The 18,700-nt window shown below is 62.4% G+C and overlaps 6 protein-coding genes across 11 annotated transcripts; 3 read left to right on the plus strand and 3 right to left on the minus strand.

Moving 5' to 3' along the window:
* Positions 1 to 685: 685 nt before the first annotated feature.
* Positions 686 to 1,254, minus strand: TIMM10 (translocase of inner mitochondrial membrane 10). Its single transcript, XM_065755054.1, has 2 exons — positions 1,124 to 1,254; positions 686 to 939 (listed from the first exon to the last, which is right to left on the minus strand). The coding sequence occupies exons 1-2, from the start codon at positions 1,192 to 1,194 to the stop codon at positions 738 to 740; spliced, it is 273 nt and encodes a 90-aa protein (XP_065611126.1). The 5' UTR covers positions 1,195 to 1,254; the 3' UTR covers positions 686 to 737.
* Positions 1,255 to 1,698: 444 nt separating this feature from the next.
* SMTNL1 (smoothelin like 1) lies at positions 1,699 to 5,219 on the plus strand. Of its 4 annotated transcripts, none has more exons than XM_065755055.1 (8): positions 1,699 to 2,021; positions 2,479 to 3,349; positions 3,569 to 3,746; positions 4,038 to 4,071; positions 4,167 to 4,328; positions 4,603 to 4,705; positions 4,792 to 4,943; positions 5,012 to 5,219. In XM_065755055.1, the coding sequence occupies exons 2-8, from the start codon at positions 2,501 to 2,503 to the stop codon at positions 5,154 to 5,156; spliced, it is 1,623 nt and encodes a 540-aa protein (XP_065611127.1). In that variant the 5' UTR covers positions 1,699 to 2,021; positions 2,479 to 2,500; the 3' UTR covers positions 5,157 to 5,219. The 4 variants fall into 4 exon arrangements, with proteins under 4 accessions (XP_065611127.1, XP_065611128.1, XP_065611130.1 ...); XM_065755056.1 differs by having other exon boundaries at positions 4,191 to 4,328; XM_065755058.1 differs by having other exon boundaries at positions 4,212 to 4,328.
* Positions 5,220 to 5,277: 58 nt separating this feature from the next.
* On the minus strand, positions 5,278 to 6,548 carry LOC136060488 (ubiquitin-conjugating enzyme E2 L5-like). The gene is made up of 4 exons (XM_065755060.1): positions 6,500 to 6,548; positions 6,041 to 6,130; positions 5,556 to 5,742; positions 5,278 to 5,486 (listed from the first exon to the last, which is right to left on the minus strand). Exons 1-4 carry the CDS (start codon positions 6,518 to 6,520, stop codon positions 5,323 to 5,325), a joined length of 462 nt encoding a protein of 153 aa, XP_065611132.1. The 5' UTR covers positions 6,521 to 6,548; the 3' UTR covers positions 5,278 to 5,322.
* A 567-nt stretch (positions 6,549 to 7,115) lies between these two features.
* Positions 7,116 to 10,300, plus strand: SERPING1 (serpin family G member 1). Its single transcript, XM_065755061.1, has 8 exons — positions 7,116 to 7,281; positions 7,471 to 7,540; positions 7,618 to 8,167; positions 8,253 to 8,390; positions 8,462 to 8,665; positions 8,816 to 8,958; positions 9,133 to 9,352; positions 9,722 to 10,300. Exons 1-8 carry the CDS (start codon positions 7,271 to 7,273, stop codon positions 9,970 to 9,972), a joined length of 1,587 nt encoding a protein of 528 aa, XP_065611133.1. The 5' UTR covers positions 7,116 to 7,270; the 3' UTR covers positions 9,973 to 10,300.
* A 44-nt stretch (positions 10,301 to 10,344) lies between these two features.
* Positions 10,345 to 12,091, minus strand: YPEL4 (yippee like 4). Of its 3 annotated transcripts, XM_065755062.1 has the most exons (5): positions 11,926 to 12,089; positions 11,504 to 11,836; positions 11,134 to 11,177; positions 10,944 to 11,052; positions 10,345 to 10,684 (listed from the first exon to the last, which is right to left on the minus strand). In XM_065755062.1, the coding sequence occupies exons 2-5, from the start codon at positions 11,693 to 11,695 to the stop codon at positions 10,595 to 10,597; spliced, it is 435 nt and encodes a 144-aa protein (XP_065611134.1). In that variant the 5' UTR covers positions 11,696 to 11,836; positions 11,926 to 12,089; the 3' UTR covers positions 10,345 to 10,594. The 3 variants fall into 3 exon arrangements, with proteins under 3 accessions (XP_065611134.1, XP_065611135.1, XP_065611137.1); XM_065755063.1 differs by lacking the exon at positions 11,926 to 12,089 and having other exon boundaries at positions 11,504 to 11,881; XM_065755065.1 differs by having other exon boundaries at positions 10,596 to 11,052; positions 11,926 to 12,091.
* A 471-nt stretch (positions 12,092 to 12,562) lies between these two features.
* On the plus strand, positions 12,563 to 14,726 carry CLP1 (cleavage factor polyribonucleotide kinase subunit 1). Its single transcript, XM_065755066.1, has 2 exons — positions 12,563 to 13,205; positions 13,859 to 14,726. The coding sequence occupies exons 1-2, from the start codon at positions 12,600 to 12,602 to the stop codon at positions 14,528 to 14,530; spliced, it is 1,278 nt and encodes a 425-aa protein (XP_065611138.1). The 5' UTR covers positions 12,563 to 12,599; the 3' UTR covers positions 14,531 to 14,726.
* The last annotated feature ends 3,974 nt before the right edge of the window (positions 14,727 to 18,700 follow it).

Here is an 18,700-nt window from a genome sequence, read left to right on the forward strand (position 1 = left end):
AGTGTGCGCACAGCCTGACCCACTTCCAGCCAGCCCCAGGGACACGCCGGCACAGGCGCACTGTGTGTGCACGGATGGACGGGAGCACGGTGCCCAACCCCAGTGTGGGGTCTCTCTGGGTGGGGGTCCCTGTCTAGGAACCCTGTGCAGGTCTTCCTTGCCTGGTGTCCTGTCCAGCTGTCCCAGCACATGTGTGCACATCGTTATGTGCGGCTCTGGGGCTGTCCCTATCCAGGTGTCTCTCCCTAGGTGTCCCTGGGTTGGATATCTCAGTCTCTGGGTCGTCCCTGCGAGGTCCCTTTCCAGGTGTGGGTGTTTCAGCACTGTCCCTCTCCAGGTGTCCATACCAGATGTCCCTGTGTGACTGTCCCAGTAACAGTCCCCATGCAGTTGCGGTGTTTTCTCACCACTCCCTTTCAGGTGTTCCTTTGTGGACACTTCTCCAGCTGTCCCCCAGTGTTCCCCCAACAAGCAAAGTGAGGCACAGCCCCATCCCAATCCTGAGGATGACGTGGGCAGGGCAGGGCAAGGTGCCCCCCTCCAATAGGTGCCCATGGCAGCAGGGCCCCGTGCCAGGCAGTCCCAGCAGCACACCCAGTGGGGGGAACACGAGCAGGTTAGCAGGGCACCGCCTGACACAGCACCACAGATGGGTTTGGGGGACTGAGGGAAGCAGACAGCCAGCCCAGAGCCTCCAGTTTATTGGTGTGGTGGAAAGGGGAGTCCGAAGGGAGGGCTCAGGCAGTGCCCGTGCCCTGCTGCATGCGCTTCAGCAGCTCCTCATCCTGCAGCGACAGCTCCGTCAGCTTCTTGCCCATCCGCTCGTGGACATCCAGGTACTTGGCCACGCAGCGATCCAGGCACACGCTCTCGCCCTTCGACAGCTCCGCCTCCTTGTAGTGGGGGGGCACGCACTTGAGGTGGCACGCCTGCGTCATCCTGCGGGACAACACCGTCACACCCCAATAGCTCTGCCCGGCACCCACACTGCCCTCCCCCACCCCCACCTCCCGCAGAGCCCCCGCCGCCCCCACTTACGATACCCCCGCGCCTCTCGCATTCCCAGCACCCCCAGCCCACTGCCACTCTCCCCAGCCCCGGCCCGGCCCCTCGCGCCGCGCACCGGTTGTACATGTCGGCCATCATGTCCACCTCCAGCTCGGCCGCCAGCTGCTGGGCCCGCAGCGGGTCCATGGCGCTCCCGCCCCGGGCTCCCGCAGGATGCACGTGGAACGCGCGCTTCCGCCCACACGCTCGGCTGCTCCGCCCCGCCGCCGGTTTCGGCCAATAGAAGATGGTTGGGGGCGGGATAACAGCGCGTTCCCGGCGCTGATAGAGCGAAAGCAGAGGGGGCGGAGCGACCGCGCGCTTCGGCCGCAATTGGCTCCAACGGGGTGGGAGCAGAGCGGCAATGGGCGGGGACAGCCGAGCTGTGAGGCAGGGCATGTAGCAGGCACCCCCCAGCCACGGCCCGGCCCACGCGTGACCTCCGCGTGTCCCCCTGGATCTGCCCGTCCCGTCTCTGCCCCCGTGTGTCTGTGTCTCTCTATGTGACCGTGTACCCTGTGTTCCCCATGTCACCCTTCTCCCCCATACCTAAGTGTTCTCCGCGTTCCCTCGTTTCCCACGCGTGTCACCCATCTCCTCCACATGCCTGTGCCTCTCGCGCCCCCCCCTCCCGTGTCACTCTATGCTCCCGTGTGGTCCTCATATCTCCCCCCTTGACCCTCCACGTCCCCTCGTGCTCCCATGTGCACGTGTCCCCCCGCGTCCTGCGTATACCCGTGATCCCCCGTCCTCAAGTGCATCTGTGGTCCCTACGTCCCCCGTGTCCCCTGTGTTCCCCCCCTGTGCCATCCTCCAGCCCTCGCCGTCCCCAGGCCCCGCCCGACCGCCCGAATCCCACCCCCCTTCCCCTGCCCTCCCCGCAGTGCCCCGCTCCGGCCCCCGGCCCGCCCCGTCGGCGCTGACTGAAGGCGGCACCTGCGGCGATCACACGGCCGCGGGTCGAGCGGAGCGGGGTGAGCCAGGCTGCCGGGCGCCGGAGGACTGGGGGGGGGTGGTCGGGTGGGAGTAGGGGGCTTGTGGTGGGGAACGAGGATCGGAGGGGATGGGGTGGGCGGGAGGGGGCTCGGGGTTGGGAGTAGGGAACGGGATGTGGAACTGGGACTGAACTGGAGGAGCCGGGAGGGGGCAGGAGGGAAAACTGAATGGGGAATGGGTTGGGGTGGGATGGGGCGTGCAGGGGGCAGGAGGGGACGGGGGAGGGGACTGGGGAATGGGGATTGGATTGGCGGGGGTGGGATGGGGGATGGCAGAGAGGGTCTAGGATGCATAGTGGGGATGGAATGGGGACTGGGGGCTGTGTTGGGACAGCTGGGGTGGGCGGGCAGGAGTTACTGAGGGGCAGAGGAAGGGCAGTGAGATTGTATGGGATGGAGGCACGGGATGAAGGCACAGTGGACATCTTGGTGACAGCCCTGCAGCCTGCAGTAGGAGCATGGAGACCCCAACCACCGGTGAAGCTCCCGACCTGGGTGACACTGCTCTGAGTGACCTTGCACAAACATCGTCAGAGCCCACAGAGGGGACAGTAGGAGGGGACAGCGGGGAAAGTGCAGCACAGGAGGGGCAGGGAGAGGCTGAGGGTGCTGGAGGAGAGGCTGGGGAGAAGGCCACAGGGGATGGGGGGAGTGAGAGCAAGGGGAAGGGAGCAGAGAATGCTGGGAGCGAGGCCAAGGTAGAAGCAGCAGAGGATTGTGGGAGTGAGGCTAAGGGGGAGGCAGCAGGGGATGCTGGGTGTGAGGCTAAGGGTGAGGCTGCAGACAGTGCAGAGAGTGAGGCTAAGGAGGAGGCTGCAAAGGATTCTGGGGGAGAAGCTAAGCAAGGGGCAGCAGAGGATGCTGGGAGCAAGGCTAAGGAGGAGGCTGCAAAGGATTCTGGGAGTGAGGCCAAGGTAGATGCAGCAGAGGATGCTGGGAGCAAGGCTAAGGAGGAGGCTGCAAAGGATTCTGGGGGAGAAGCTAAGCAAGAGGCAGCAGAGGATGCTGGGAGCAAGGCTAAGGAGGAGGCTGCAAAGGATTCTGGGGGAGAAGCTAAGCAAGAGGCAGCAGAGGACGCTGGGAGCAAGGCTAAGGAGGAGGCTGCAAAGGATTCTGGGAGTGAGGCCAATGCAGCAGGGGATGCTGAGAGTGAGACTGAGGCTGCAGAGGTTTCTGGAAAAGAGCCTGCAGCAGGGCAGGCTGCTGAGCATGAGGCCGAGGGGCAGGCCAGAGGCAGTGCGGTGCCACAGGAGGAGGCTGAACCAGGGCCCGGACCAGTAGCAGCAAGCAGCACCCAGGGGCTGCAGGTGAGATGGGGCACAAATGGGGTGGCACTGCCAGGGGATGGGTGGCTCTGGCGGGGCAGGGGTGGCATCACTGCGGGTCGAGTGGCACAGTTGGGGCTGGGGGATGGATGGCACAGGGGACAGTTGTGGCTGGGCTGGGGTGTGAGGTGGCAGCAGCGGGATGGATGGCAGCAGTGAGATGGTGGTATGGCCGTACAGCCACTATGCCTATGCCCACAGGAGCCCACCTGGCTGCAGGATGAGGACGATGAGCTGTGGCCTGAGTTTCCCCCCTGTTCACCCACGGAGGGGGCTGCCAGCCCTACCACCCCGCTCTCCCCTACCTCCCCTGTGTCTCCCACATTACCAATGTCTCCCACATCTCCCTCGTCCCCTGTGTTTCCCACATCCCCCACAGGTAAGGGCCACAATAGGTAGGGCCTTGAGGTGGGCACAGGGATCCCCTTCCAGGGCAAGGGAGGCAGGAGGAGGACTGGGATAAGGAATGCAGATGGGGTGGGCCCTCTCCCAGGGTGCCTTTCAGATCCCCATATACAGCGTAGAGTTCCTCTGTTCCCAGTCCCAGCTGCCCCATTTGGGACCCTCTGCAGTGCTCCCAGGCACTATGGCTGCCCCCAGTGCCTGCAGGGAATGGCTCTGTGCCAGCTGCCCCCTCTTGTTCTGCTGACTCCTCTGCTCTCCCCTGCAGCTGGTGGCAATGAAGGCTCAGGTGACAGTGAGAGGTGAGAACAGAAGAGCAGCCAGCACCAGAGCTGCCCCATAAACCTGCCCCACTGCTGGCATCCCTGGACCCTGTTCTCATAGGTGATATCCACAGTGGTGACCCTATTCCTGCTCACAGCCTCCACTCCTGTGTTCCCAGTGGTGCATCTACAGTGGGGCCACGAGGCCGGGTGCCCCCCAGGGTGGCATCTGTGGGGCGGCCACGAATGAGCAGCCGGGCACATGGACGCAGTGCCATCCTGGAGAAGTTTGGGGGGTGAGTGGGGCCTGGGAAGGCTAGGGTGCAGCGAGGACAGTGGGGAGGCCAGGGGACAATGGGTGGCAGTGGAGGAACACGGGCAGTGGGGTGACTGGAGTGCATGGGGCATTGGGGAGAGCCACGGGACAATGAGAGATATGGGACATTGAACAGTTGGGAGCATGGGGTAGTTGAGGGACACTGAGTGGGACATGGGGCACTGAGGGTAGCACTGACCAGTGCTGAGCCCCTGAGGGATATGCACCAATGGGGAACACTGGGTTGGCCACAGGGCAGCCACAGGCCCGGCCCCACACCTGAAGCGTGTGGGAGCCACGGGCTCAGTGAAGGCCATGCTGCTGGAGTGGTGCCGTGCCAGGACACGTGGCTACCAGGTGAGTACTGGGGAACTGGGGGCTGGCAGAGGGCAAGCAGCATCCTGACCCCCCCCCTCCCCCTTCCTGCTCACCCACCCACACAGCATGTGGACATCCAGAACTTCTCGGGGAGCTGGAGCAGTGGCCTGGCCTTCTGTGCCCTCATCCACAGCTTCTTTCCCGACGCCTTTGACTACAGCAGCCTGGAGCCTCACGACCGCCAGCGTAACTTCACCCTGGCCTTCACCACTGCAGAGTGAGTGTGTTCCTGTCCCTGTAGCCCTGCCTGCCCATGGGGCACCCGTGGTGATGCCTTTCCTGCAGGGAGCGTGTCGACTGTGCCCAGCTGCTGGAGGTGGAGGACATGCTGCGGCTGGCGGTGCCGGATGCCAAGTGCATCTACACCTACGTGCAGGAGCTGTACCGCAGCCTGGTGGCCAAGGGGCTAGTGAAGACCAAGAAGCGCTGAGGCCCCCCTGATCCCATTCCCCACTTTGTCCCCCACCCTCTAGGAGTAAAAGTTTGCAGTGCCATGCCATGGCGGCTTGTCTCTCACCCAGACAGCTTCACACCGAGGGGTCATGGGAGTGAGGGGGGAGCTTTATGTACAGAGCAGGGGGCACTGAGGTGGGGGCTCAGAGCCTGGGGGTGTCAGGACGCGGCTCAGCATAGCGTCGGGTGTGCTCCTCTGCCTGCTGCAGGAAGGCCTCGGGCCTCTCGCTCAGCTCACGGGCCAGCTCAGGGCGCAGCACCCGCTCGGTGCTGGGGTTGTCGAGCAGCAGCAGCAGGTCCTGCAGCACTGTGGGACGCAGGGGGAGCATCAGCGAGGACACTTGCTGTGGCCCCCAGCCCAGCCCCCAGCACTCACCGTGCGTGGCGCAGGTGATGGGCTCCCAGCTCTCAGGGGAAGTGAGGGGCTGGCACACAGTGCCGTCAGGACCCACACCGGGGTGGTGGATGCTGGTGAGGAGCGTGATGCGGGGGGGCACAAGGGGGTGATGCGGAGAGAAGGCCAGCTCGAAGCGAAAGGCGCCAGCGTTGTAGGGCGGATTGTTCTGCAGCAGCAGTGAGAGTGCCTCGGCTTCCAGCTGGCCCCACAGGGGGGCAGCAGCCCAGCTACCCCATGCCTTCCCATGGTGAACCCCACCACATCCCTTTGCCACCCTGCACGGTGCCTCTTAAGGAGCGCCCCAACAAACCCCCACCATGTCCCCAGGGCCCCCCTGGGACTTCCCCGTGTCCCTCCCACACCCCTTCCCCTGCAGACCCCCCTCACCCGTGTGACACTTCCATACCCCTTCTCCCACGGACATCGCAGTGCCCCCCCCCGTTCCCCAGCCCCCTCATGCCCACAGGCAGCAGCAGTCCCCTCCAGCGCAGCACGTCGCGGTCCACCAAGTGCAGGTCGCGGACCCCGCCCCAGCGCCGCACCTCCTCCAGCTCCTGTGGGCGGGGCCTGCGGTGAGCCCCGGGGCGGGACAACCCACGGTACCGTCCCCCCCCCCCCCCAAAAATGGGCGGTGTCACCCAGCCGATCTCGCCCCCAAACAGGCGGGTTCACCCGTCGGGACACGCCCCCTCGCTGAGCGGTCCCCGTCGGGGAAACGAAAGCGGAACGGCTGCACGGGTACCCCGGGTGCGCGCCCCGCTGTCGGCATCCATCCCCTCCGCACGGCGCTACCTGGCTACTGCCACCCCGCACCCCACTACCGGGCCTCCGCACCCCGACACGCGCACGGCCCCGCCGCCCCGCTCCTGCCCCACAGGGTGGGTGCCGATAGCGGGGTGTCCCCCCCCGCTGACCCCACGCACCATGGCGAGCCGCCTGCTCATGGCCGATGATGTCCGGCGCTCAGTGCCGCTGCTGGACTCTCCGGGGACACCCTCTCTGGGATGGGCGGGGTAAAAAGCTCGGTCCCACCCCGAGGGCAGAGTTGGATGGGTGGGGGCAGGTTGGGCGGCGGCACGTGGGGATGGGTGGGAGTGCAGAGCTCCGGCCGGGGGTTGCTTTGCGTAGGGGGCGTAACCCCGCTGTCCCATCCCACCCCGGGACGAGGAAGATCCCGGGTTCGGCTGCCAGCCGTGGGAAATGGAGCGGGTGGGATCACCGTAATGACTCGGGGTCAGAGAGTCGAGGGGAAGAGTGGCCAGACTCTCACCAGACCCGAGGTGCTGCGGGGCAGACAGCACCGCAGCTGTAGGGGAGGGGAATACTAAGGGCCTTCCTCGTCCCCCGCCCTGAAGGGGCTGGGTGGCCCCAGCACCAGCCTAGGCAGCGGAGAAACGTGTCCGGTATGGTCAGGCTGTCCGTCGTTACCGCAGAGATGGAGCGGTTAAAATGCCCACCGCGCCTCCCAGCCAATGCTTGCGGAAGGGGGCAGGTCCTCCAGCCCGGGGCGGGACCGTGTGATGCCGGGGGCTGCGCTACAGCTGGGTGCCCCCGCCAAGCCTGGCCCCTAAGCACCTCCCGGCTGATTTACGGGAAGCCTCTGCGGCCTCCTACCCTCCTTAATCTTTAACCACGGAGGCCTGGATCCGGCCAGTTACCCCTTGCACCCGGACGGACACTTGGGAAGCGACCCGATGGGCACCAGGTCGGCCCGGGGTGCTGCCCCTGCATCACATGAGGCGGGTGGGGGGTGTCGTGCAGGGAGCACCTGGTGCTGAGGGTGTGTGGCTTGTGGGTATGGGGAACGGGATGCTCGGTGCCAAGGGGGTATTTGGAGCGGGGAGGGGGGGCACCGGGTTTCCAGCTGATCCTTTGAGCAGTGCTTTCCCAACAGGTTGCTCACCATGAAGCTCTGCCTGCTGCTGGTATGCCTGGTGGCTGCGGTCACTGCCTCTGTCACCCCGGTAAGTGTGGTGCAGGGACATGGGCTCCCTGCAACCAGGTGCCCCCTGCCCAACCTCACTGGTGTCCCTGTGTCCAGGTGTCCGTGCTGGAGACCACTCCTCCCAGAAAGATGAACTTGATCAGAGTGCAGCCAGCACGGATGGTGTACCCACATCCCACCACAGGCCCAGCTGGGGACACAGGGACACCAACCCAGCCTGTGCCCATCTCCAATGCCAGCTCCAGGGAGGAACCCAGCCTGGATGCCGTATTGCAGGCCTTGGAGCCGCTGGGCCCTGAGGAATTTGTGGCAGCACTCGAGGAGCCTGGCACTGCTGCCAATGGGAGCATGGCTACACCTGAGCCTGGCACTGCTGCCAATGGGAGCATGGCTACACCTGAGCCTGGGACCACCACAGGCTCCCCTAGCACCCCTCCAGGCACAGTCACCCCACCGTGCCCTGGGGATGAGGAGCCAGCTGAGACATGCAGGGCACCAACAAGGGAGCAGAAGGCAGAGGTGGCCGAGGCACTGGGCACCTTTGCCCTACGCTTCTACCAGCACATGGCAGAGTCTGCCAAACCCGGCACCAACCTGCTCTTCTCCCCCCTCAACGTGGCCCTGGGGCTGTCACACCTCCTGCTGGGTGAGGGGCTCCCCGTGGTGCAGCCCACACACCTGTGTGGCCCTCCTGACTGCCGGGCCCTGCTGAGCCTCACCATTACCCTCAGGTGCCCGCGGTGAGACCCAGCAGCGCCTGGCTGCCATCCTGGGGTACCGGCCGGGGCTGACCTGTGTGCACGGCGCCCTGCGGCAGCTTGTCAACGTGTCAGGGCTGCTCTCTGCTGCAAATATCTTCTACCACTCAGGTAAGACAGGCACTGGCAGGGACAAACAGCAGGGTGGGCAAGGGGGTGACGTCACCCATGCTACCATGCAGACATGCACCTCCGACCCCGCTTCCTGAACGAGTCGTGGCACTTCTACAAGGCGCAGCCGCAGGAGCTGAGTGGCAATGAGAGCCTGGACTTGCAACGCATCAATGAGTGGGTGTGCAAGGTCACACGTGGGCTTGTGCCCCAACTGCTGTCCCAGCTGCCTGATGAGCCTCGCCTGGTGCTGCTCAGTGCCGTGTACTTCCAGGGTATGGCACAATTCCTCAGGATATAGCCATGATCTGCCTTGAAATCCACCTCGGGAGCCACCTTGGGATCTGTCAACCTCCATTCCCCCATCCCCTGGTGGGCCCTCAGCCCCATGACACCCCCACTCCATGGCCACCGTTTCTCTGCAGCACGGTGGCAAAAACCATTCAAGACCAAGCATACGGTGCTGCTGCCCTTCATGCGCCATGGGTACCAGCCAGTGGACGTGCTCACCATGACCAGCAAGAAGTACCCGGTGGCCTCCTTCACTGATCCCCGCCTGCAGGTCCAGGTACTGCATCCTTGTGCTTGTGGGGCATGATGTCACAGCATGATGTCACTGCTGTGGCATCAAAGGGACATGCCAGGTGGTGACATCACCCCTGGAGCACTTACAGGAAGCCAGGCTATGGCATCGCTCCCATGGCGCTGAATGGGGATGCCAGGCTATGATGTCACACTGCAGGTGGGGCGGCTGGAGCTGAGTGGGAGGTTGAGCCTGGTGGTGCTGGTGCCAAGGGGACCCCCAGAGGCACTGGGGGCTGTGGAGCAAACGTTGGACCCCTCCACCTTCCTGGCATTGCTGCAGCGGGCAGCCAACACCCCCATGCGCCCCACTACCGTGGCTCTGCCACGCCTGCACCTCGACCGTGCCATGGATGTGGTGGACATGGTGCATGACATGGGTAAGGCATCCCCCCACCCCTGCCTGTGCTGGATTGATGTCACCTCCTGCACAGAAGGTGACAGATGATAACCCTGCAGGAGATCTCCTGCACCTTTCTCCTGCAACCTCAGTGCCCCCAGTGTCACTGGTGCCCACCGTGTTTCTAGTTGTTTTCATATGCCTGTGTCCACTGGTTCCCTGATGAGCCCCGTGTCTCTGGTGGCCCCAGTGGCTCCAGTACCTCCATGTCCCCTATGTCCTCTTGACTCCTGTGCTGTTTGTCATTCCCTCCTTGTTCCTGGTGTTCTTTGGTTTCCCCTTGTCCCCGATGCCCCTACCCCCTGCTGCCCCCGTGCCATGGCAATGGCACTGAGGCTGGCTGCTGCAGACTTTGGGCTGTTCCTGGATGCGGAACTGTGTGGGCTGGCGCGGGGCCCGGCGGTGGCAGTGGATGCGGTGCAACACCGGGCTGTGCTGACGCTGGATGAGAAAGGTGTGGAGGCAGCGGGTGCCATGGCCACCTCGGTGGCTCGCACTGCTCTGCAGCTGGAGGCTTTGCAGCCCTTCCTCTTTGTGCTCTGGGATGAAGCCAATGCCATCCCCCTCTTCATGGGACGCCTTAGTGACCCCCAGGCCTGATGCCTGCCATCTCCTTCCTCACCTCCATTTCTTCCCTCCCTCCTTCTCTTGTTTCTACCTGCCTTCTCTTCTTCCTCCCTCCACCCCTCTCTCCCTCTTCCCGTTCCTCCCTCTCTGCTCCCCTAAATCTCTCCATCTCCTCCCTCCTTCCCTCCTCACTCCAACTCCTTCCTTCCAACCAACCCTCCAGCCACATCCTTTTGTTCTCCCTCCTCCCTCCCACACCTCCCAAATCCTCTGCCCCCCTTGGGTGCTCCTGGCACCCCAGCAGCTCCTATGCCTCTGTTTCCCCCATCTGCTCTGGGCCCCAATAAAAGCTCCGAGTCACTGACTGGCTCCTGTTGGAGGGGGCACACTATTGCTGATGGTGTGCCAGCTGCCGTCCCCCTGGCGCTCCAAGGTGACACTAGACAGCTTCCTACAAAAAGCTTTTATTCCTCTAGAAAAGCTGCCCGCAGCCTCTGTGTGCTGGTGACGAGCCCCATGCCCCCACCCTGGTGGGTGGCACAGGCTGGCATGGGGTGCCCCCACTGCACAGCAGAGTGGGGAGGGCCCATGTCAGTACTCCAGTGCCAGGTGCCTGCCAGGGGAAGGTGCTGCTGGGGTGTCCCTGCCGTGCTGCTCAGTCCCAGCCGTTCTCCTTCACCATGTGTGACATCTCAATGATAAACTTCCCCTCCTTGTACTTCTGGCTGCTCTCAAATGCCTGCTCCTGTGGGGACAGCAGCCTGAGCCCCTCTGGGGCCAGATCACGGGACACATGCCATGGATTTGGGGTGCCAAGGCACTGCCTTCATTATGGGTTTGGGGTGCTCACACAGTGTGCTGCACCAGGGGTTTGGGTAACCCAGAGGGATCTGTGGTACCATGGTCTCAGAGTGCACATATCATGTCTTTGGGGTACCCAGGCTGAGGGATTGGGGTGCCAGGGTGATGCCCACCCCCAGGTCGGGGGTGCCAGGTGCACTCACGTATTTCCAGCCCAGGGTGGTTTTGCAGCTCTCGCAGAAGATATCAGCCACAGAGTGGAGCCCAGTGAGCAGAAGGCGCTGTTCGGCTGGGCCACAGCCCACGTTAACCCTGCACCAGACAGAGTGCTCTGGGTGGGTGATAGCTTGCCCCTGCCCCCTCCCAGCATCCCATCCCCACTGCGGTACTCACACTGAGTTGAACAGGTAGGCACGGCCGTGGCTGCCCTGGAAGGACTGCAGGGACACAGCATGACTCAACCCAGCATCCCCTGTGCCACCCTCACCCCCCTCCTCCATCGCCACTGTGGGGAGACGCTCTCTGCCATGCAGACACTGTGGGGAGTATGGGCACAGGGGGACACCTGGCACTCTCAGGACACCACAGAGGGGACACCGTGGAGGAGATAGCATTGGGGGACAGCATGGAGGGATACCACAGGACACACACCACCACCCTGGGGACACCTTGAGGGAGATGCTCGCTATTTCCCTGAGACACTGCAGAAGGGAAGATGGCCTCCCCGGGGCCCCGGGGAGGTACGCGGGCGCAGAGAGGGCACCTTGGAGATGAGCTCCTCATGCCTGGCCAGGTGTGCACGGCAGTGCACGCAACTGTAGGTGCGGTGAGAGCGTGGCAGGTAGCTGTGGAAGGTCCGGGGAGGCAGATGAGTGGTGGTAGGGACCCGGTGGCGACGGGCAGGGGGCACGGCGGGTGGCAGGGCCCCGGGGGGCCGCGGGGGTGCGGGGGGCATGGTGCAGCCCCCGCACAGCCGCTCGCAGGGGAAGAAGCAGCGCAGCAGCGTGCTGAGAGCCGTTGTCCCGCCGGGACCGGGGGTGGGGCGCGGCGGCCCAGGGCCCCCCCGGGTGAGAAGCGGGCGGTAAAGGGGGGCGACCTGCGAAGGGTTAAGCGCGATGGGGTGAGGAGGGGGCAGCGCCGTGCCCCCCAGCACCGTCGTATCGCCCCCCGTGCCCCTCAGCTCACCGCCTGCCGTCGTCCCCGCTGCCGTTGTCGCCGGTGCGGGGCGGGGGCACCAGGCGGCCGCGGAGGGGGTGTGGGGGAAGGGAGGGGAGCGCCGCACGCCCGGGGACTGCATCACGGCGCCGTGACTCATTGCTCGACGTCACCGCCCTCACCCCGCGCCGAGACGTCACCGCCCGCCAGCACTACGTCACCGCTGCCCCCGGCACCGGGCTGCGCCCGCTATCCCGGCTACCGCGCACTGCGGAGAGACACCGGGGCGGCTGCAGCGAGCCCCGGGCAGGAGGGGAGCGCCGCTCCCGGCGTGCCTGTGGCACGTAGCGGGGCCGGGGGCGGTGAAGAGAGGCAGAGGCCATGGCCACAGCCCCCTAGCAGATGCTCTGCTGATGAGATGCAGACGAGCACCGCGGAGCGGCACGCCGCAGCACACTCGGACTGCATCCCCCAGGGGGCCCCGCACGGCCGCCATGGCAACACCCCACGCGCTCCGCACAGCGCTCTGACCTCATTTCCGGTTCCTCTCTGACCTCACTTCCGTCTCATATTGCGAAGTAACGGAAGCGCGACAGCGCTGCTGGAGCCCTGGCAGGCGCGCGGGGCGATACCGGGCGCTATTACGCACCGTTGCCTGGCTCCGGGCTGAGGGCTCGGCCCTACCGCAGCGGGCCGGGCCGGCGATGGCGGATGATGGCGGCGATGAGAAGAAGCAGGTGGCAAAATTCGAGCTCGAGCGGGAGACAGAGCTGCGTTTCGAGGTAGAGGCCTCGCAGACGGTGCAGATGGAGCTGCTCACCGGCATGGCTGAGGTGTTTGGTACCGAGCTCACTCGCAACAAGAAGTTTACCTTTGATGCTGGTGCAAAGGTGGCCGTCTTCACCTGGCACGGCTGCACTGTGCAGCTCAGCGGGCGCACCGAGGTGGCATATGTCTCCAAGGACACCCCTATGCTGCTCTACCTCAACACTCACACGGCCCTGGAGCAGATGCGGCGGCAGGCAGAGCGCGAGGACGAGCGGGGCCCCCGTGTCATGGTGGTGGGCCCCACCGATGTGGGCAAGTCGACTGTGTGCCGCCTGCTGCTGAACTACGCTGTGCGCCTGGGGCGCCGGCCCACTTTTGTGGAGCTGGATGTGGGGCAGGGCTCCGTCTCCATCCCTGGCACCATGGGTGCTCTCTACATCGAGCGGCCGGCTGACGTGGAGGAGGGCTTCTCCCTGCAGGCCCCGCTGGTCTACCACTTTGGCTCCACCACACCTGGCACCAACATCAAGCTCTACAACAAGGTGAGCATGTGGAGTTCCTAGCATGTCATCTCGGGGTTGGCCCTGCTTGGAGAAGGGTGGGTGCTCCAGGGAGTCCTGCCTGGCCCTGTGAGTCAGGGATTGCCCAGCTAGTCTTGTTGTTGTGTAAAACCGTAGTGCAACACTGAGGTAAGCACTGAAGTCCAACAAAAATATGAAGGGTATAAAACTGGTCTGAATCCCCAGCATCCTTCTCTGTTTGCTGTTTGGTGATGGTTAGAAGCCCCTGTTTGGCTGAAGGCTACCCTCAGCCCCATACTTGCCCTTGTCCTATCTGTGGAACATTGGGGAGTAGCTCTGCTTGTGTGGTCCAGCAGCCTTTAGTGCATATAATGTGCTTTATGGACAGCTTCAGCACTGAATGTGGCTGCTGCCCCTTTGTGGCTATTGACTGGGAGGCAGGCAAGGAAGGATTTCAGCCTAAGTGGCTGCCCATGCCCTGGGCATTGCCTCTGCATCTCAGCAGTAAATAAACCCACTGAGTGCGTTAGGAGCGTTGCCGATGATTGCTGCATCCCTAAGAATGGGGAAGGTCCTCATCACATGGCCTCCAGCTGGGTTGATGTCTTTTGGGAACAGAAACATCCGTCTCAACCCCGTGTGCTTTATCCTCATGTCCCAATATCTGCCTGCAGATCACGTCCCGCCTGGCTGATGTCTTCAACCAGCGATGTGAGGTGAACCGTCGCGCATCAGTCAGTGGCTGCGTCATCAACACATGTGGCTGGGTGAAGGGCTCGGGCTACCAGGCACTGGTGCATGCCGCCTCAGCTTTTGAGGTGGATGTGGTGGTGGTGCTGGACCAGGAGCGGCTCTACAATGAGCTTAAGAGAGACCTGCCCCACTTTGTGCGCACTGTTCTGCTCCCCAAGTCTGGTGGGGTGGTGGAGCGCTCCAAGGACTTCCGACGGGAGTGTCGAGACGATCGCATCAGGGAATATTTCTACGGCTTCCGGGGCTGCTTCTACCCCCATGCTTTTGATGTCAAGTTCTCTGATGTTAAGATCTACAAGGTGGGGGCTCCCACCATCCCTGACTCCTGCCTGCCGCTGGGCATGTCGCAGGAGGACAACCAGTTGAAGCTGGTGCCGGTGACGCCAGGGCGGGACATGGTGCACCACCTGTTGAGCGTCAGCATGGCTGACAGCCCTGATGACAACATCTCGGAGACCAGCGTGGCTGGCTTCATTGTGGTCACTGGCGTAGATCTGGAGCGCCAGGTGTTCACTGTGCTCTCGCCTGCTCCTCGCCCACTGCCCAAGAACTTCCTCCTCATCATGGACATCCGCTTCATGGACCTGAAGTAGCTCCAGCAGGGGTGGGGCAGGGAGTCCTGACCAGAGAGGATACATGGGGATGTCTGTGTGTGTACCCCAGTGCTTGCTTTTTACCCAGCAGCACTCAGGCTGCGTCAGTGCCCATGTCCCGTGGTGCAGGAGCCCACCTTTCGTTTTTATATTCTTTTGTAGCCTTTGTTATTAAATCTCATGACTCTTTGGCTCAGTGGTGCCTGCTGATTTCTGTCTCAGACACAGAATGGAGGGGTGGGCCCCTGGGTGCTGATCACCCACCCGTGTGGATGGTGAACAGGGGACCCGATACCTATCATTGGAAGACGATCGGTCAAGGTGAGGTGTGGGGGGGTTCACGCGTGGGCTGTGCTCGCGTGTCGTCTCGCGGACAGCCCCCGCGCCCCGCAGTACACAGCGCCGAATTCCCCCCCCGCAATAGTAAGCGCCGCGCATGCGCTGTGTGATGCACGTGTGTCCACCCCCTCGATGACGCATGCGCGCGGCCACCTCCCATTTCGCGCACGCGCGCCGCGCCCTTCCTCGCTCCTTCCAGGCTGTTCCCCGAGCGGCGGCCAATGAGGGGCGGCGGGCGGTGCGCGCGGCCGACGGGGCGGGGCGCGCAGGCGCAGCCGTGACGTCGTGCCCAGCCGCCGAGCGCCGCGATCGCTTCGTGCCCGGTAGCGTTGGGCGCCGCCCGGGCCGCGCCGCAGCGGGACGGTGAGTGCCGCGGGGCTTCCCCGCTCCCCCTCCCGTCGCGCCCGCTTCCTCCTCGGGACGCCCCCCCAGGTTCCGGCCGCTTCCCCGCCCCCGGTAGCCGTAGGGCCGCGGAGCTCCGGCTGCGCTCGGCCCCGGGACCGCCTCCGAGCCCCCGCCCGCAGCCTCGTAGCGCGGCCTCTCCCCGGAGCCCTGCCGGCGTGCGGCCTCCGCCCCGCCGCTCCCGGCCCTGCCCGCTGCCCGCGGCGGTGGTGCGGCACCGCGAGGCGGGAGCTGCTTCCTTCTGGGCCCGGGCAGAGCGCTGATCCGGCTCCGCACGGGATCTCCCTGGGTTCCCCGTGTCCTTCCGAGTGCGCGGAGCCGTAGCGCGGCTGGGGGAAGGGGCCTTGCGACCCATCCTGTTCTACTCCGTTCCTAGGCAAGGGCGCTCGGTATCAGCCCGGTTAGACTGCCCAGAGCCCCATCTAGCCCGGCCTTTGCCACCTCCAGGGATGGGGCATCCACAGCTTTCTGGGCAGCCCTCTGAGTAAAGAATTTTCTCTTTATACAGAATCCAAATATCCCCTCTTTTACTTTAAAACCATTATCTCTGGTTCTGTTGCTCTACATCCTTGTGCAACCCTCCCTAGCATTCCCATAGCCTCCTCAGGTACTAGAAAATCAAGTGAGGTCTCTCAGAGCCTTCTCTTCTCCAGGCTGACGGAGCCCAGGTGCTGCAGCCTCTCCTTGCAGCCCTCAGCATCCTCGTGGCTTTTCCTCTGACAGCTCCTTGCCCTTTTGGTGTTGGGAGCCCGGAGCTGCTTTGGAGGGTTGGGTGGTGCTGCCTGGGGGATTTGGGCGGGCATGGAGTCTGGATGGTGGGATAATGGAGTGCAGTCGTGCTCCTGAGCACTGTGAGGGTTGGGAGGGTTTGTGTTTGAGGAGTGGGCACCAGCACAGCAGTGGCCTGCAGCACACAGCCTTCCCACAGATGTCCATCTGGAGCTGGGGCTCTCATGCTGATAGTACTTCTGAGAGCGTCTGGATGGCTTCAGGTTTTAAAAGCTCATGTCAGCGTTTGGTTCTCGAGGTCTGTCAGTGAGCAGAAGTTAAAGTCTGCTCTCTGGCTGCAGGGCCCTGGCCCGTGTGTTGCTGCCTTGTCCAGAGTGAAATTCTTCCTCGAAACACATTTCCGCGCAATGTTCTCCAGTGTTGGTGATGTAATGGGCTGTGTTGGCAGGTGTTCAACCTGACTACTGCTAAGCAGCTCCAAATTATCAGTGTGAAATGTGTTAATCCCTAGTTATTTCATCTGAGAATTCTGTTGCATCTCCCTGCGACGAGATCAAAATCTCACAGTTCTACCCTGCTCATCTCATTGGTTTAGGAGGGGAGATTCTGCCTTCCTGGTGTCCCTTGTTGGTGGCTCCCTGGGATGTGATTTCCCCCCAGCTTCCACCTTTTGCTCTATTATGTGTCTGAATTGAGTTGTCTGTGGGATCATCATTTCTGCAGCAATCTTTTGTAGGCTATGAAATGTGACTGCAGCCTTGTCTAGTTCGAAGTGAGGAGGTTGATCAACTTAGCGGGCTTAATCTAATCATCACCTCCAACGAGGCGTTGTTCCTTAGCAGAGGACTTTGTTCTCGTCGTTCCTGAGGTCAGGCAGGAGATAACTGGGTGGAGCAGGGCCAACAGGAGACCTTTACCTCTGATTTTAGACAAGACTTTTTGGGGCGTTCACCCCTCTCCTACTGTACCCGTTGTTTCTTCCACTGACTGCTGCCTCTGAGCATCAGTGGTAGGAGTTTGTGCATCAAGGGAGGTGAGGGCGCATCAGATGAGACGCCGTTCTTCCCTGCTTTGTCCACAAAATGGGGCTAATCCCATGTAAACCTCTGAGATGGGCACGGGAGAAATGGGAGCGATGTAAGCAAGGCCAGAGATAAGCATTGAGGGGCTGCCAGCCATGCTGGCCACCTGCACTGATCGTTTTGCACTTTCCCTTGCGGCCTGCATCTCAGTGACTGCTGCCTGGGCTGTTGTCTGCGTTGCAGGAATACCTCTTGACTCCTTGCTGTATGGGGTTTGTGCAGGGGGGAGCTGGCTAGGACACGTTTCTCATCCCATGAGTGGAAGGTGCCAAGGCTCGGGACAGCAGAGCCAGCCCTGGGACGGCCTGCTCCGTACAGATCCTGGGTGCAGGCAGTGAAAACAAGGTGGGAACAGGTAGAGCACATCTTGTCTTTGTGTCGTCCCAGATCTGCCCTGAACGGGGCTTGCATCACTCAGAAGGAATTGTTTGTCTCTTTGACCCGTGCTGGGGAAACTCAGCAGGACTGGTTTGGGGCAGGGAGGTAGCTGACGCACGACTGGGAGCTCACAACTGAAAGCAAACTCTCTCCACTCTACGCCAGCTCCTTTCCCCGGGCGGTAATGAAAGGCAGTGTCAGAGGAACCTTGTCACACTGGGGTGTGCGCTTCCTTCTTCAGGGCTGGGAGTGCTTAGAGGAACTGCACTGCTTGTTGGCAGTGTTGGATCACTCACACGTGGAGCATGGTGAAGAGTGTTTTCTTGTCCCATCTGATGCTTCTGAAAGACCGAGCCCCAGAGCAACACAAACTGTTCAGGCTGCATGTGGATAGGTCTCTGCAAAATGGTGAGATGAAGCAATGGTGGGAAGGGCAGGAAGAGCGCAGACCTTCAAGGAGACAGTGCTGGCAGAAGAGGAAATCAGTCCCTTCAGGTTCTCAGCTGAAGAAAAGATGATGGGGGCTGGAAGGCAAGTGGAAGGATGGTGGCAGTGGCATTTGGAAACCTGAGGAAAGGAATGGAGGATTAGGTAAAGTCCTCAGGAACTGAGGCAAGGGGAGATTAGCCCTTCGCATATGTGGAGGGAAGCACATAAATGGGGAATGAGAATACAGGTGCAGGGAAAACGGAGTGTTGGGATGAGCTCAGTGAGCAGCTGAGCCCCTGCCAGGCAGTAAAGCCAGCTGTGGGACTGGAGTATCAGTGAAGCAGTGGCTGACTTGGGAATGCTTTGGTGAACCTAGACTCTCCCTTGGGAGTGGGAAGCCTGGGGTTGTGCTGGATAAGAGGAACCAGGAAAAAAAAAACACAACAGAGGAAGAGGTGCTAGGGTTGGGAAAACAGGCAGAAACGCCAGAGGAGAGGGAAAATGGAGTAATCAGTGTCACACAAGCCTAGTAAAGCTTGATTGGGAGGAAGAAGGAGTAGGGCAGGTCCTGAGAAGCATGGAAGGGAGGATCTGCTGGACTGGAAGTGGCAGAGAGAAGGGATCAGGATGAGAGCAGAGCACGTGTGTTCCTCAGGTGAGTTGCAGTGAGGAAAAAAGGTTTGGAAAGAAAGGAGAGATTGGGGTGGGCAGATTGTAGGACTGCAGACAAAAAGCTCTAGGTAAGAGATTGTCTGTTTGGGGAAATTGGTGTGAATGTGGTCTGAATCTATATAGTTTGTGGGAAGCCACA

The sequence above is a fragment of the Cyrtonyx montezumae genome, unplaced genomic scaffold (assembly GCF_038088225.1).
Source record: "Cyrtonyx montezumae isolate F1298 unplaced genomic scaffold, pur_monq_1.0 scaffold_10, whole genome shotgun sequence".
NCBI lineage: Eukaryota > Metazoa > Chordata > Aves > Galliformes > Odontophoridae > Cyrtonyx > Cyrtonyx montezumae.

Bases quoted from the DNA above. Each gene is read 5' to 3' on its own strand.
- SMTNL1 (XM_065755055.1), top strand. From the start codon at position 2,501: ATGGAGACCCCAACCACCGGTGAAGCTCCCGACCTGGGTGACACTGCT. The intron at 3,350-3,568 runs GTGAGATGGGGC...CTATGCCCACAG, and splicing joins GCAGCACCCAGGGGCTGCAG to GAGCCCACCTGGCTGCAGGA. The intron at 4,072-4,166 runs GTGAGAACAGAA...TGATATCCACAG, and splicing joins GGCTCAGGTGACAGTGAGAG to TGGTGACCCTATTCCTGCTC.
- LOC136060488 (XM_065755060.1), bottom strand. From the start codon at position 6,520: ATGAGCAGGCGGCTCGCCATG. The intron at 6,131-6,499 runs GTGCGTGGGGTC...CCCCGCCCACAG, and splicing joins TGAGCAGGCGGCTCGCCATG to GAGCTGGAGGAGGTGCGGCG. The intron at 5,487-5,555 runs GTGAGTGCTGGG...TGCGTCCCACAG, and splicing joins CATCACCTGCGCCACGCACG to TGCTGCAGGACCTGCTGCTG.
- YPEL4 (XM_065755062.1), bottom strand. From the start codon at position 11,695: ATGCCCCCCGCACCCCCGCGGCCCCCCGGGGCCCTGCCACCCGCCGTG. The intron at 11,178-11,503 runs GTGCCCTCTCTG...GTGTCCCTGCAG, and splicing joins ATGAGGAGCTCATCTCCAAG to TCCTTCCAGGGCAGCCACGG. The intron at 10,685-10,943 runs GTGAGTGCACCT...CTGTCCCCACAG, and splicing joins CCACCCTGGGCTGGAAATAC to GAGCAGGCATTTGAGAGCAG.
- SERPING1 (XM_065755061.1), top strand. The intron at 8,666-8,815 runs GTATGGCACAAT...GTTTCTCTGCAG, and splicing joins CAGTGCCGTGTACTTCCAGG to CACGGTGGCAAAAACCATTC. The intron at 8,959-9,132 runs GTACTGCATCCT...GTCACACTGCAG, and splicing joins ATCCCCGCCTGCAGGTCCAG to GTGGGGCGGCTGGAGCTGAG.
- CLP1 (XM_065755066.1), top strand. From the start codon at position 12,600: ATGGCGGATGATGGCGGCGATGAGAAGAAGCAGGTGGCAAAATTCGAG. The intron at 13,206-13,858 runs GTGAGCATGTGG...ATCTGCCTGCAG, and splicing joins ACATCAAGCTCTACAACAAG to ATCACGTCCCGCCTGGCTGA.
- TIMM10 (XM_065755054.1), bottom strand. From the start codon at position 1,194: ATGGACCCGCTGCGGGCCCAGCAGCTGGCGGCCGAGCTGGAGGTGGAC. The intron at 940-1,123 runs GTGCGCGGCGCG...GTTGTCCCGCAG, and splicing joins ATGGCCGACATGTACAACCG to GATGACGCAGGCGTGCCACC.